Source organism: Rhea americana, unplaced genomic scaffold (genome assembly GCF_003343005.1).
Source record: "Rhea americana isolate MKP2758 unplaced genomic scaffold, rheAme1 scaffold_43, whole genome shotgun sequence".
Lineage (NCBI taxonomy): Eukaryota > Metazoa > Chordata > Aves > Rheiformes > Rheidae > Rhea > Rhea americana.
This window is the reverse complement of record NW_028186568.1, coordinates 6,115,141-6,131,097: the sequence shown is the minus strand read 5'-3', so window position 1 is coordinate 6,131,097 and position 15,957 is coordinate 6,115,141. Positions and strand designations below refer to the sequence as shown.

The following is a 15,957-nucleotide window of genomic DNA, read 5'->3' as shown; positions in this document are numbered from 1 at the left end:
AAAAAAAAAAAAAAGATTATTTGCACCAGGTGTATCTCTGCTAACAGCTGCATCTCTGCTAACAACTGCAAACACAGCTAACAACTAGTACTTTAAATGCTGATGAAGTGAAACTGTTCCTGTGTTTTTAAAGGTTCTTATAATAGAAGTTGTCTCTGTTCTGTCTAAGCAGCCTACTTTAAATGCATGCTATGGAAAGAAACAAAACACTTACTCCTCCATGTCAGAGAAAAATAAGAATACCATGTTGCTGGAAGTAGGTGGTGATATGTTCTAAAATCTGCATCAGATATCAGAACTTGCCGTTTGGAGGTCTCCCACACACAACAATCAATATCTTCCCAGTGCTCCTAACAGTGCAGTGCTATCAGACTGCATTATATATTAATAACCTGTACAAGTATGTAGAAACCAGTTCTAGTTGCGTTTCGCATTAGAAACAAAGGCCTTTAACATTACAATAGCCTAGGRCACCGTTTCAACATTTTGGCTGCAGACATGACCTTAACTAGCCCCTTTATGAAGGGAGGGAGCAAGTGACATGTCCAGTCATCCACTGTCCAGAACAGTAGGTAGTGGAAAGTGCTCCTAGGCTCTRTCTGTAACTTCTGCCCTGCAGCCTCGTTGTACTGCCAAGTAACTGCTCCTGCTTGGGATGAAACTCTTTAAAAAAGGGCCATTGCAAGAAGAGAATTGTATTAATCGCAATATTGATTAAAAAAAAAAAAAAAAAAAAAAGAACAGGATACAATGACACGATTTATGAGTGCTGCATCAGCACTGGTGTAAGAGACTTTTGAACTATAGCTTTGGGAAAGGCCAGATCAGTCAATGCCACCCTTTTCTACAGATAACAGCATCTGTTAAGGTTACTGTGAGACTATGTGAAAATTCCAAAAAGACCTTCAGATACTAACTTTTGTRCTGGGAATATTATTCCTTATGAAAGTAACTCAGCTGGATGTAGCTTTTGTGTGCATTTCAGGTTTAATTTCCAAGGGAAGAACAGGCTATTGTTATTTTTGTAATGTTGCTCATCAGGTTGCTTTTTCAGCAAGCTAAAGACAACTCCTGAACTTTCCAACATGTTAGGACATGCAGCTACAACACTGCTGTAGACACGTAACTTTATATGAATGTTTAGATTTCCAGTTAAAGGAGAAACATGTTTTGGTGATATCTTTGCTCTCAGGTATTCCACTGGCCTTGCAGCTGTTCTCTAAAAAAAGGTATATATTAGCTATTCTGCTCTTCTTGTGCAGCCTGAGCTCTTGCTGAAGTGAGGAAAAAAAAGAAAAAACTTGCTTGCTTTAGTTATGCTGGTTATGGATTTAGTTATATGAACAAGGTAAAATGAGTCTAATCCAATCAAAGTTCTGGAAGAGCTTAAAGGGTGGAAGAGCACCCTGTCTGAATTTCATCTTATTTTGCTTTGCAAAGGTGCCAGAGTAAGTTTTATCCTCCAAWAAATGCAGGGAAGAAGGGGTAAAGAAAACACAGGGCACAATTATAGGTAAACAAAGCTAAATCAACTTGCTTCTTGTGCTGTACCGTGTGCAGACTATCAAAAGCATTATAAAAGAACCTGCTTTTCTAAGGTGCCCTTAGATACTGATGAGCAAAATGATGACCTACCCGCTTAATTGCACGGTCCTAATGTTACATGATAGGACAACCTTCTTCGTTAAAAGGAAATTCTCAGTTGTTCACTGTTGGATTAACTGGACTGTATATCAGCCACCCCTCTGCTGCATTTGTACCATATGGGATAAGCCCACACTGCCTACTGCCAACCTCTGCTTTCAACCTGTTTACAGATTTTTTTCAACAATGGACRTACTAGATGTATTCTGACAGCCTACACGTGTTTTATACAATCTGCATTATCAATACCACCCCTTTTAGAACAAAGGCGCTGGTGAGCATATAATAGACCATGTCTTGGTAATGAAATGAGCTTCACAGGCATTGATTATCCAGGCATTTCTAGGTAATGGCAAACAGTAGTTTTTAAATAAAGAAAATCTAGGAATAGAATATGTAGATCAGTAAAGCTGACGTATTACCTGAAAGTGATTCACCAGTATGGTTTTGTGAGTCTTTCTCTTCTGGCTAAAAAGTAGCAAATAAATACAAATCAAAACAAAATATTCAATCATCAGAGTAACTATTTGTCTAATTTACAAGTGACAGAAGACTGCTTAGAAGAACCTTGAGCTATCTGTAAAGTCAGACAGGGGGCGTACCTGCCATGAAAAATTACTAGCAATCCGCAGTCTTTCTAGGCAGCGTTTTTATGTTTTGATACTCCTATGACAGAATAGCATTAGCGCTTCAAGTGGTTAGGACTAACCTATCATTTACACACTCACTAGTTACCATTATATATAAACCTATTTGGAAACAGAAAATAAGAAATCAACAGAAAAAAGTACACATACTCATGCTTCTCCAGTGAATATAGTAGAAGTCTCAGGTCCTTCAACCTTGGGGCTCCTTCCATGACAGCAAAGCATCTAGTGAAATACCTCTAGACTTTGAGACCTTTCTTGCTCTAAGATAAGCCTTGTTTAAGTTACAACAAAACTGCACTTTTGGTTATATCTGCTGAACAATGTTATCCCTGTTAGTGACATGCTATAGAATTACATCTTTGGAGTAATTTGCTCTTACTCCCTCCTTCTGCTTCACCACATTTTTCATGTTTGTTTAATTTTCCGTATTTGATCGGTGTTAATTCAACACTGACTGCAGTACTCACTGTTTGAAAAATGATAGCCTGGGCATTTATCAATTATTACAAGGTGACCTCCCAGTACACAGTCATGAAAAGTTGCTGCTGAACCACAACCAGGAGTCAACAACTCATACTGTGAGCATGAAAAATAGTTTAAGTTTTTTTTTTTAAAAAATAAAGTATATACAAAGCTTTCAACAACTCACATAATTTGATTTAAAAGATTTTGAAGTGTTTTATAATGAGACCCCAAAGAACTTTGCCTGTAACATGAAAAAGTAAGTGACTGTTTAACTGATCTAGTAAAAGCAGAGGAGCTTTTCACAGACTTCTTTACATACAGGAAACATTTCTAGAGAATGGCTGGACTTTAACATTTCTTTGGCTCATATCTAACACTCCCGTTTGAAGTAACCATTCCCTCAGTGGCTTTTTGCCTGCTAATTAAACCATAATGAAATTACTTAGCAGCTTGAGACTACAGCACACATTGTAACATTTCAATTCTTCTGCTCTTTACAGAGGAACACCTAAAAACCTGAAGGACAGCGCCTTGATCCTAGAACTGCAGGAAACTGCAGCTATCCTTACTTTAACTATGCAGGTGTGGAGCCAGGTGAAATAGCTTTCTTTTATTGAGGATTTAAAGATGAAAGTAGAAGGGGATTTTCCGCTTAGATAACTGCAATAAAACATTGTTGATTTTTGTATTGCATCATTCTGCCAAAACTGTCATAGTAGGCCTCTTAGCATCTTGGAGGCTGTGCACGCAAGCACAAGCCAACGGTGCAACAATACAATGTAAGAAGATACTCTGTTCCTATCTACACTGTCTGTGCTAAGAAATCCACTACAAGCAATTTATAGGCAGTTTCAGATAATGTGGTGAACTATCTCCAAAGTTAAAAACTTTGTCAGGAAAGCTAAAATTTGCACATTGTTTCTCTCTTCCCTGAAAACTGCAGGATCACGGGTGCAACGTCAGCTCTTCTTGCAACGACTGGTCTCTGCTTAACAGAGGCTGAATACTGCACATGCCACCTTTCAACAGGATAACCCTTGGCTTTATCTTCTAGCAGTTTGCTTTTCCACTGGCACCAGATAAAAAGCTCTGTCGAGAGAAAGCTTAACTTAAGAACTTGACAGTCTTGCCATAAGAGCATCCTAAGTTTAAGAAAAAGGTAAATCTGGAAATCCTAATTATAGTCATTGTCTCCATTTCCATTAAATTCCTAAAAAGGAGGAGAACAATATTAAGTCCCAAGGAGCAAATCCCCAGAGGGGTAACATATTGGAAGAGCAGCTGCCCATCACAGCTCAACATGTTCTTAGTTAACACTAGGTAATCACTAAGTAGTTAACACTTAGTAATCATTAGGGATAGTGGTTAAAATATGCTACAAACAAACAAACAAATTGGTTCTTTCCCTTGGTCCACAACTACATGGAGCTAAAATACAATAGTTGCACTATTGCTGACCCAGACACTGAAAAAAATGCCATGACATTTTAATTCCTCTCTCCAGAGATCTATTTAAAGAGAAACAAAACTAATCAACAGATCAACCAAACTAAAATGGGAGAAAACTGGGTATTTTTCATTTGGTTTGCAATAGTTAAGTAGCTGTACTGCGCTTCAGTAACATCTTTCAGACTTACTAAAGTCATGGAACTTAGAACCTCATTATGAAAGCTAATATGTAAATGCCCTTAAGAGATGTCATCATAAAAAGAGATGTCATATCTTGTGATAAAAATAACAGGAGTGGCTAGTACTGCAAGAAGTAGTACACAGGAAAAAAAAATAGAAAAAAATGCATCCTTTATCTGTTGCATACATCTTCTTCCAAAACTAGTATTTTTACCAATCAGTTATAATCCACTTTTATCAACTCAGAYGCACTCGAGGGTATTCAAGATCATTTTCTTGCAATAAAATTGCAATAATGCAATGCACTGTTAACTGCCCATAAAAWGCAGCTATTAAACAAGAGTATTTTTTTTACCTGCAAATAAAATCAGGCCAAGTTCTACAAAATTAATCAAAGCTATAAACCTATGCACAGATTGATGATAAGCAGAATATTTTCCAGGTCCTTAGAGCCATTAACATCTTAATACTCTGAAATATCTGTACAGCAGCTCCTTCATCATAGCAATTTCAGCAAAAGAGGCATAATCTGGCAACAAATGCTTTCTTCTTGATGATGGACTTGATGAGAAGGTTAGCTCCATCACCTACAAAATGCATATTACACAAAATGCACATGATCATTTCTGGTAAAATGCAGATGGGATTCTGCCATGAAGAACTCAATTTCATTCTTTCCACAGGAGAATGCTCATTTTTTCCAAGTTTTCTGCTCAATCAAAAGAGAATAAATTTGGCAAGTTACACTTGCCTGAAAGAGGGCAACCGTGATGCATGGGGATCACTCAGCATTGCCCACCCTACTGCAAAGTGAGACTTAACAACTGGTGGAGAGTGTTTCCACTACAGTAAGAACAGGGTCCCCAAGTCAAAGCAGAACAAAGAGCTCCCTAAAGCAAAACACAAGGAGTCCAAGACCCAGGATTCTTCACTCCATTACTTATTCTCTGTCCCAGCTCTATTTTTAGCCAGAAAGATGGAGAACATGCGTGCCAAAGCCTCTCCCCAATGGCAGCTCTTCTTCAGAACGTCTATGCATCAATCAAAGGTTATAAAATCCTAAACATTTGCTTTGTAGTTTAAATAGGTTTTGTTTTGCTTTTTTCCACAGGAGCTTACTTCACGGAACCTTGAAAAACAAGTCTATTTTTGGTCTATTTTACTGAATAATTACTTGCTCTCTTGAATCATTTTGAAGATAGGCTAGTTTAAATTCAGATATAATTTTCCTTACCTGTTGAACTAGGCCTGAATCTGATGTAAGAGTCCTGATGTTCACAGAGGCAATTTCCAAAGTAACTTGATCTGTTAGGTATTCCTCATCTAAGACAAAAATTATGAGACATTGGTCTCCCGTCCAAATACAAATTTAAATAGCAAGGCTCTCAAACAAACCTCACCCATGTCTAACACACAGCATTTAACTCCATATCAGTCACTAGGAAATACTGGATTAAAAAAACCCAAAGCATTAAATTGTCAGTGATTATAAAAATCATGCAGAATATGACTATGCAAAGAAAAATAATTCTTGTAGGGATCAAATATTAGTGTAGCCATTGTTTAAAAAAGAACTGCTATACATTTTTTGATGGAAGAGTCATGTTCTTCTTTCATAAAGCTGACCAGGAGTAGAATCAAGAGAATATTAACCAAACCAAYACAGTCAAAATAGGTCGGAAAAGAATGTCACAAGTCAACATAACCCTCTTTTTGCTTTGCTTCTTTTTAAATCAGGCTTATAAAAATCATTATTGAAATATGTACTATATGAGTGTATATTTTTACTTCTGCCCCTTTGTGAATTAGGCTCACCATCTTATTTCTCTCTGTTGTGCAGAGGGTTTTCTTAAGCACTGAAATAACCCATTTCAAACAGTGTGTTTACCACCTGCCTTGGGAGTCCACTGAAAAGGGCAGCACAAACTCTGTTCACCCTTCAAGCCTCACTTTAGCTCTCAGAATGGCGTATAAACAATGCGCAAGCCTCCTGTGAACCCTGGGCAAACAAACTTCCATCTGCATGATTAAAAGGTCCCCCTTGGCAAACCCTTTGCTTAAATCCCAAGGGTCAAGGGCTGCTGAAACACGAAGGGGAGCTTAAAAGAGGCGACGCTCCACACATACCAGAATGCTCCCTGATGGCGTATTAGTGGTATTAGTTCATTACTACCTCCTATTCATTTTGCAATAAAATCTCCTTAAACAACAGCTATCATCTTTGTGAATCACCAGATAACAGAAAGGAGACATCTTTCCTTATCTCACCCAAGGAAYTGATCTGAATCAAATAAGTCATCTTTACACTTGCAGGGAAGAAAAAAAAAAACCAACGACTTTCCTCTTTTCCTTTTTTTAAAYAAGAGTGTTGAAATAAAGTGAAATAGTGTTCCACCATCAGCAGTTATAAATGCTTATTGAAAGTGCGTGGGGGTGGGGGGTTTTTTTGTTTTGTTTTGTTTGGAGGGGGTTTCTGTTTTGGGGTTTTTTTTTTCTCTCTCTCCACCAGAGACCAAAAGAAATTTGGCTGAAAAGACAGAATACAGTTATCAAAACTCCACTTAATTCATATGGAAATACCGTGTGTCAACTTTGTTCTATATTTGACTGGAAGTAGAACTATAATCAAAACATGAAGTGAATGTTAAGCCTAATCCTGAAAGATGAAAAGTTCCCTCAACTCAGCTTGAATTCAAAATCAGTAGAGGGTGCTAAGAACTTTAATAAGATAGGTCCTAAAATGATCCATTAGCTAATTGACTTTAGGCCTATGTACTTCTTATTCAAACATTAAATCTGAAGCAAAAAGGAATTGTATTACGTAGAAGCAGGTCTGCATATCTCTAACATTTTTTTTTTTAACTCCCAGATTCATATTTTGAAGTSTGTATAAGCACACTGGAAGGGCATYCYCTAAGGAACTCTCTAGGACTGATTCAAAGTTTCAAAACCCACAGCAGGGAAAGAAATACTTCTAAAAATCACATCCAGAAAGAAAAAGAAAAGAAAAGAAAAGAAAAAGAAAAAGAAATTCCAGAAATGAACATAACATTAAGAGCTGTTTGCATCACTTCCTACTCTAAAGAGGAAATGCCAAGCTATATTAGTACTTGCATCTTTTTACACTTAGCAAGAGGAAACAGAAACTAAAATTAAAAACAAATAAATCTGCTTCCTTTCTGCAGAAAGTGCTGAAATTTTCACTTCCTCTCAGCTTTGCTTTTTCAATTAAATATACTTAAAACATGTAATGTCAGATTTCAAGACTCTGAACATGTTAGCTAATTAGGAATTATCTAATCCAATTTAAGGAACTAGTGTCATAGGTGAAAGAAAAAAATAGGACATAGGAAAAAAAATGTTACAGAGAAATTTCTTTAGCATTAGTAAATAGTTTTGAAGAAACAAATCATCTGCCTGCAAATAAACAGAMGTTAGCTTATGATTTCAAATTAATCTTCAGCCCCTTTCTACTTCCCTACTGAGTGGTGTTTCTGAGAAGATGCTTATTTGCCATGGCTGGCTCCCTCAAGCCCCATAAATTACCTTTCAACCTTTCTTAAGCCCCCAGTGTTATATTGCCTGCTATCCTCAATACAAGTCTCCCTCCTGACTAGCTGCTGCCTGGTTGCCCTCGTCTCTTCCCAGGTGCAGAACATCCTCCCTGCCAGCGCATCCCCTGGGCAAAAGCCATCAGTGAAGTCTGCAATGCCACAAAGCTCCTCCTACAGTCAAGGAAATCTTAGAGGGGCTATTTGCACTATCCGACCCAACTTCAGTGCAATGCAGGACCTGCACTCGCTCCATTTCCAGTGAGGAGAGGCAGGAACTTGTGCAGAAAGTACCTACCTTAAGTGCTTAAGTAAATGGAATAAATGCCTGCCCAAAGTAAAGAGATGGCATGAAGAGTTAACTCGTTACAGGGCTGGGAATGMGATCAGAGGCAAGAGACCTGGAAGGTATTTCTGGATTATATTTCTGATAACCTGAAGGCACTGGTAACCTCTTCAAAGCCACCTTTTAACATTATCGTGTCTCTATTGTCTGTTCTCTGAACTCTGTTTTTTGATGGCACCACCATATTTTCCTTCCAAGCTGAGAAGCAAGATCTTCTGATGATAGCTAGTCACRATTTTTGGACTAAAACTAAACTTTGTCAGGAGATTTCAAAAGTTATGTATAKCAAACTGACCATAAAATACAGAGACACACTACGTTTAAAACAAACACCTGGGGGCGAGAGGGATGKGGGAGCAGAGTACTTCAGTCTGCTGGATAACACGGACAGCTTTGCATGTAACAACACAGATCTACAACACCTGAACTAATGCACAGAATTCACACTACTTACCTTTAGGTACTCCTGTATCTTGGACAGGATATTTTTCACTCTGTCATAAAAAAGCAAGACACACAAGTGTTTGTTATTTTCAGTGCAATTGTGCTGGAGGAAGAGTGTTCAAAAACTGTAGAATTATAGTTGTATCTTTTAAATTGCTACTAGCAGATCCATCTACAATCATATATATATATAGCAATGAGCTTCTTTCACGGGAAATGAGACACTAACTAACAATGCGGATCAGCAGATCACTTAAAATCCAAAAGTAATATGGGTTGTAGCTTTGCTACAGTATAGCAGTTTGGTGGGGAAGCAGAGAGACTGGGAAAGAAGTTTGCATTTAACAAGCAAGATACCAATCTAGAAAAGGTAATGCATATCAAGAGGAACAAAGATGATTTCAAAAGCTCTTTTAACAAAGATAAACCTTTATTAAAATGTTACTGCACTGAAGAAAAAAACATTCTCCTTTCTGCTTTGAAATTAAAAAGCTGATTAAGATGCATAAGAACATTATTGTGCTTAAGGAGATAGCTGCTAATTTCCAGGCATCTGTGTTATAACTTGCTATTAGACCTAAACATCCACCTTCTTCCCTATTACCTCTACCCCTACATAAAGGTAAGGGAGTCTTTTATGGAAGCTCTTAACCAAACAAACAGATTAAAGATCTCTTAATTTTGGCGGGGGGAGGGTGYGCTGGTGGTGGTGAGTGGTGAAATTTCATTTGTCTTAAAGGGGTGCAGAAAATTTTCATCACCTTTTCAAAGCTTCCCTTGGCAAGGGCACAATTTTAAATTTAGTCAAGCCACAAAAATCATCACAAAAGTCTCTTCCTTTTATGACAGCGTGCTAACACAAATGCATATGCATAGGCTGAAATCCTGGATCCTGTGGAAGATCAGTGTTTAAAGGACTTACCATATTTTCTGAGTTTTTTTTTTGCTGATTCCCTTTTGCAAAACTTGAGAAATGGAAGAAAACATCAAGGGAAAGCACTGGCTTGCTCACTTGCCATCCATAAAATAAACCAATGTATTTTAATCTGTTTACATAACTACATAAGCAACAGTCTTCTCTGGGCTAGGCAGCATTGTTATTTTTCCMCAGAGTAAACAATCTTTAGCAATATTAAAAATAAAAACTCTTAAAAGACTTCACAGAATTTTATATTCCATTTACCTGATATACATCTTGTCTCAGCATAAGACTGGCAGGCTTAGTATCCTAAGACATAAAAACTTGTTGTAAAGAGTGTGCTAGCAGGCCCAGGACTCACTAGGTTCACACTATGCCTTTTTTAAGGCACTTGTTTTTGGACACATCTTCCTATCAGCTTATGTCATCAGAGAAAATAGGTACAGGAAAGAATAATAATTGAATACAATTGACATTTTAAGTTCTGGTTTGGTTTTCTTTTCTCTCCAACCCATACAGATAGAAGAATCTCAGCACCAATCTTTCCTCCTATTGTTTAAAAGGGTAGTGTACTGTACTGGAGTAAATAAGTAACTAGATGGGCCTATTCCTATAGTACAAAACAATCTGGCAAGGAAACATTGCGGGCATATAAATCAGAGGCACCGTAAAAAAATACTGTAACAATGTAAGAACACTTCCTTCCTGTCTAACCCAGGGATAGCTTAGTTGATAACGTCCAATTCCGCTGATGTACTTATCAAGAATTTTATTTCCAAGTTAATTATGGAAGGTTAGTAAATTAAGTTTTAGTTGCACAATGATATATATCTATACGCATGGTTTGGATTAATAACATTATTGAATGTTTTAGCTCARTTCTGCATTACATAACTCTAGAGTTACAAAGATTATAAGTGTGTTAGAACAGATACACATACCATCGTTAAGGAAAGAGTGCTCGGATCTGTATCCTCTACTGGCTCTTTTGCTGCATAATCTGCTGGAAATGAATAAGTTTTATTACTGCATAATCCTCAAAATATTTTCATCCACTAACTCATAYTCTGCGTCTGTACCTGATCAAGATAAAGCACAACTATACAGCCTTTAAGTGCATTAGGTCACATTTCATTTACACAAGGAAACAGGATAAACTAGAAATGTCAGAGATGCTAGCCAATACATGAAAAACTGATGCGCCAAGGAAACCCTACTCTGAACTGATAAAAGGTAAACTTAAATGAAAATTCTAAGTAACTTTASTAAAAATAATAAAAACTCCAAAACAATTCAACAATAAAGAATGAAATCAGCTAAAAAATAAGTCTTTTCTCCAGATAGAAGCACTCCATTTTTCCAAAGCAATAATTCAAACAGTAACTATATCCACTGCAACAAAATATAATATTAAAATAAACAGCACATTGCAGTATAAAATCTAATAAAAGCATATCTGAGGTAAACATTATTTACACAATAGAATCATAAACTTATATTAACATCCAAAGGATACGAGAACAAATCTTCCAAGCTCTTTCAGATGAATCATTGAATGTCATCCCCTCTGCACTGATGGCTAAGGAGCAGCTGAATACTGACCAAAATTACAGAGAGTCTGAAACAAATCTCATACAGAAGCCAGGATTCAAAGCACCTCTCCTTCAAWTTAATGTCTTCATGCCATTTCCGCAGGGAGGATCTCTTCTGCTGGTAAGTATCATTTTCTTGAAAATTATGAAAAGCGTTTTAAATAATGTAATGGCATTAACATTTTTGTCACACACATTCTAAAAGTCCTCAAACTTACTACAGGAATGCATTAAATGCTCTTTTTGCCTCAACCAGAAAGGGGTGGCAGAAACAAATGAGGTGATTATCTTCCAAATACAGAAATCAGTGCATTCTAGAACACATATAGTCCCAAAAATGAATTACGAAACTCGCAGTATAAACACTGATCCCTCAAATAGCAGTGAAGTTGCACAGACACTATTATAACCAGCTGAAACTCAGCATGTTTTTTATTTTTGGGCCTACTCCTATCCAATCAACTCAAAACAACAGTGACAAACTAAAGCATCACTGTACTAGAAAACAGGCCTAAAAATAAAATAAATAAATAAATAAATAAATAAATAAATAAATAAACATGGCCATGGAGGGACAGAAAAAGCTCCAGGATTGCCCAATGCAGCCGCAGCAGCAGCGGTTCTTTGCCATCGAGTCTGGTGCCAGGGCTCCTCTTTGCCTGGGGCAGAAGGTTTAGGAAGCACCATTCTGAGCACTAGAGCCCTCAAGAAGACCGTACGTATTGTCCAGGCAGGTGGTGCCTCCCCAGACGGGTCAGTCCTTCAAGGCTCGAGCACACCCCGAGCACACAGACACCACAGAGGTTTTTAAGTGGGAGAGGTCTAAGAAATTTCCGATGAGCACGTTCACACTGCAGTAGCGAGTTTAGAAACACGTATACAGATGAGTACCCACCTCAAAGCAAAACAAAACTCTGTCTTTTTAACAGATGACCTTTCTGATGAGTTTTAACTCCTTGCTCCAGAAACATAGTATTAACAGCATGTCCCAAAGAAAGCCTGACTTGACAGTAAGGGGCAGCAAAAACCACCATAAACTCCTCAACTCAAATGCAGAGTGGGCTACAAGAAAAGACTATAAGCTAGAGTATGTCATTTCCAAAGAGTAGGATCAAAAATGGAGAATACACGTGGGAACTATGACTGGCAGCTGCAAAGGACCTGGAGGGGGAATCGAGGCAGAGCAAGCCACTAGCTAATTGCAGAGCCCACCCTGTGAGGGGTGCAAAAGAAGCACATACTGGGAGCCAGGGAAAAGGGGACTGGAAAGATAGCTGAGACCAGGAGCTGAGGATGAAGAAAGGGGAGCTGGCCTATTTGACAGGAAAAGAAACCTGAAACTAGAACTAGAATTTGATAAAATAGAAACAGCAGTACTGAACAAGGGCTCGAGTGATGCAAAACGGGGCCCGTTGGACCAGTAGTGAGTGAGCAGGAAGGCCAATGGCAGAGAGCATGAGAGCTGGGAGTCAGAGTGAAATGCCGGAGGAGGAAGCTTGGGATTGTGGTGAGATAGCCCAGGCAAGAAAAGCCAGTGGAGGAGAAATCATGGCTACTGAAAAGGACACTAAGGACCTCTGGGGTAGAGGGGGATGATAACAGAAAAGGAAAGGAGGAGGAAGGATGGCCCAGGGGCTGGATCCTCTAAATGCACAGGCTCATTTCCTCATGCTGTCAAAAACTTCCTATGCAGCTGACAGACTAGTCTCATGCTCTGAGCCTCACATGATGGTTTGGAGAAAAAAAATAATACTTTCTCCATGAGCATATTAAGAAGATGAGTGTCAGAAATGATGAGCAAAAATATGGACATACCCAGGTTAAAGAATAGGCTGCAAAGAGAAGCCACTGGCAGAGAAGAAACAGGACTGGGACTAGGGGAGGAACAGGCTGGAGGTGACACGCCAAAGGGGAAAACCTTGACAAGAAGAGGCASAAGGCTGTCTACTCTCAAAGCCACACTTCTCTCCAAGGCTAGCCTGCAGTTTCACCATTTCTCCACTGTCAGCAAAGACCCAACAAACCCAGTGGCAAAACATACAACTCAACTCCCATCAGTGCTGCTCTCCACTGAGGACTGCAACCTATCACTGCYGTTAGTTACCACTTTTGGAGAAGTTTCAAACCTTATTTTGAACCCCAGAAGTATCAGTATGCAACAACTTGCTGGATTTTCTAGGTAATGTCATTGACTAACTCCACAGCCAGTTAAATGGAAATAGCACAATACCTAACCTTACAAAAATAACTCTAAAGAGCTTGTTTCAATATTTAGTTAGAATTAACTTTTGATTGTTCTTCTGATTAGTTCTTTAGAACTGTTTGACCACCTCCCATGTATTCTTAATTCATCTCTCATCAAGTATTTATAGCAACACATCAACATTGAGCAACATATAGAAATAATAAATAATTGACATCTTATTATCGGTTTATTCCAGAAGCCCTATGACTGGGGAAAAAAATAAGAACAAGAAAAAAAAAAGAAAAATCTTTCTTTGGCCCTTAAAAGGGGAGCCTGAATGCAGATAAAAGCAGGCCCCTCAAAAGGTCCATGCCCTGGTGATTCTTGATGGCTACTATAGCATATGGTAAAGGCTCCATCCTCTATCTACTATTACACCTCCAAGATCCAGCCAAAATACATTGCAATGTTGGTACTTCCCACAGTCCGGAGGGAAGCATGGAACAAGTGGGAGCAGCTCAGAGTACACAGCTGTTGGAATGAGGACCTGGCAGACCCCAGAGTGATCCCACGAGCAGAGATGGGGCACAGGGTGGTAGCTTTAACTGACTCCTACTTTCCGGATCTCCCACAAACAGTAATTGTGAATCAGTGACTTTGCAGTGATTTTTCTTGCTTAGCATTCATCTCAAAATATTACTTAAAGGCTATCTTTCTTTCCCTATACCTCAGTTTCTTTCCTCTTGTTATTCTAGTTCTTTATGAAGACCAGCAATTTCCTTGTTTTTTTWAACTGCAGAGCGCTACCAGCTCCCAATATTTTCTGCAGGTGGCATGTATGCATATGAACATTTGTACCTGAACATAAAGGTTTCATGTACTGGCTGTGAATGATTCGCCGTGGTCTTGTTGAACACAGATAGTTGGCATAATATTTAACTCTGAATAAGGCAATTAAAATGCCACGTCCCCATCTCTCTTTCCCACACACATTTCCCAAAACATTCTGCAACTCATTTCATATAGCTGGATTCAAGTGCTTTTTCAAACAGCAGGATGGGAAAATTCTCTATGTATCTCAAACTAAAAACATCCAGTTTTGCRTGTTTAAAGGCTGAAAAAAGAAAAGATAACATCTGACTAACTATTCAGTGCAGACCATATGATTTCACAGTTACTGTGACACGCAGTTTGATAACATCATTTTCTAGGATCCTCCCCTCAAAAACACTCCCACCATCACTCCCCACTGATAGCATGCCACCACTGGCCTGCATTTACTTCCTCACGTTCCTGCCAGGAATCACATGCAAATTAGCTCAGCTTCAGTAGCTGCTCCCAAGGCTCCTTTTAGCAGCCCAGCTCTTGCACACTGGCTGTCCAGGAGTCCTTGCAGCTCTTCTGTCTGAGCCTGGCCAGTCTAACCAGTCTGTGACTGGAGCATCAGGCTTGCGCTCACCAGCACAGTTTCTCCGCACTGAAGTCTGCTACTCTAACTGGGAAGCAGGGCTGTGCATTTACTAGTGTAAACACGGCTTGAACACTGCCCGTTTATATATGTACACACATGCACATTCAAATTCCCAGTCCCACAACTGTCCTTCACCCTTGCAGGGGAAGAAAGTTGGAAGGTGCGTTTCAGGGAACTTGGAATATTTGGCCTTCAAGGAGGAGGAGGTTCACAACACGCTCTGCAGCAGGGTCGATACTCCCTCTCTTGCAGCGTCTTCCCCGAAGCACAGCCCCGAGGCCTCGCGGGAAGCGCCTACGGCCTACCTTCGTTTGGTAATTCCACCATAGGCGTTTAGGACCCGTTCCACGCCAAGGCAGGGCGCTCACACCAGCGGCACAACTTGGTGCAACTCAAAGGGCTCGCGCCAATGCAAACGTTAACACAGACGGCCCCTCTGACTGAAACCAAAACCAATGGTACTTTGGCCAAAAGCACGTGAGCTTCGTGTTTGAATACGAGGAGGAAATAGAGTTCAGTTGTATTACAGTCTTTTGATAAGTCAAATTTTCTGATAAATCTAAAGCTAAGTCTTTCAGCACTCAAGTATTTTTCTGTTTGCTGTTAAAATATTCAAACCATCCAGTTTTGCAATAGTTTTGCACTGCCTGGGCAGTCTGGCAGGGAAAACACAGCCGGGCACACCTGATACTAGGCACTCAAATTCCTGCGTGCCATTAGCTGTGAAAGTTGGGGAGCACTGGCTTCCTAACCACTTAAAGTCTGGGAGTAGGGGGGGGGAAAGGAGGAGGAGAAGGAGAAAACATTTTCCAAAGGCTGTTAGCGAGTACAACCTAACTAATACACCCAACACCGGCGCGGGCTTGACAAGGCAAGGCAAGCTAAATCACGCCAGCGGAGCGCATGATAAGTTACAGCACGGATTAACGGGGGGTCGGGGGGAGAGGGGAGCAGCTAACACCCCCCTGGGCCGCGGCCCCTCGCCCCGCTCCCCGCGCCGGCAGCGGCTTCCTCACCTGGGGGCGGCGGGTCCCGCGGAGCGGCCATGGGGCGGCGGCGGC

At 39.6% G+C, this 15,957-nt stretch overlaps 1 protein-coding gene across 4 annotated transcripts in view; it reads right to left on the bottom strand.

Moving 5' to 3' along the window:
* The window catches only part of EDARADD (EDAR associated via death domain), a 19,601-nt gene extending 3,644 nt beyond the window's left edge, over positions 1–15,957 (bottom strand). The window contains exons 1-6 of one of the 4 annotated variants that reach the window (XM_085315564.1): positions 15,913–15,957; positions 10,590–10,651; positions 9,913–9,957; positions 8,740–8,779; positions 5,623–5,711; positions 2,067–2,112 (exon numbers count right to left, since the gene is read on the bottom strand). In XM_085315564.1, the coding sequence (XP_085171690.1) occupies positions 2,067–2,112; positions 5,623–5,711; positions 8,740–8,779; positions 9,913–9,957; positions 10,590–10,651; positions 15,913–15,943 (313 nt within the window). In that variant the 5' untranslated portion in view covers positions 15,944–15,957. The remainder of the gene's footprint in view (positions 1–2,066; positions 2,113–5,622; positions 5,712–8,739; positions 8,780–9,912; positions 9,958–10,589; positions 10,652–15,912) is intronic. The other 3 variants (XM_085315565.1, XM_085315566.1, XM_085315567.1) reach the window with 3 other exon arrangements.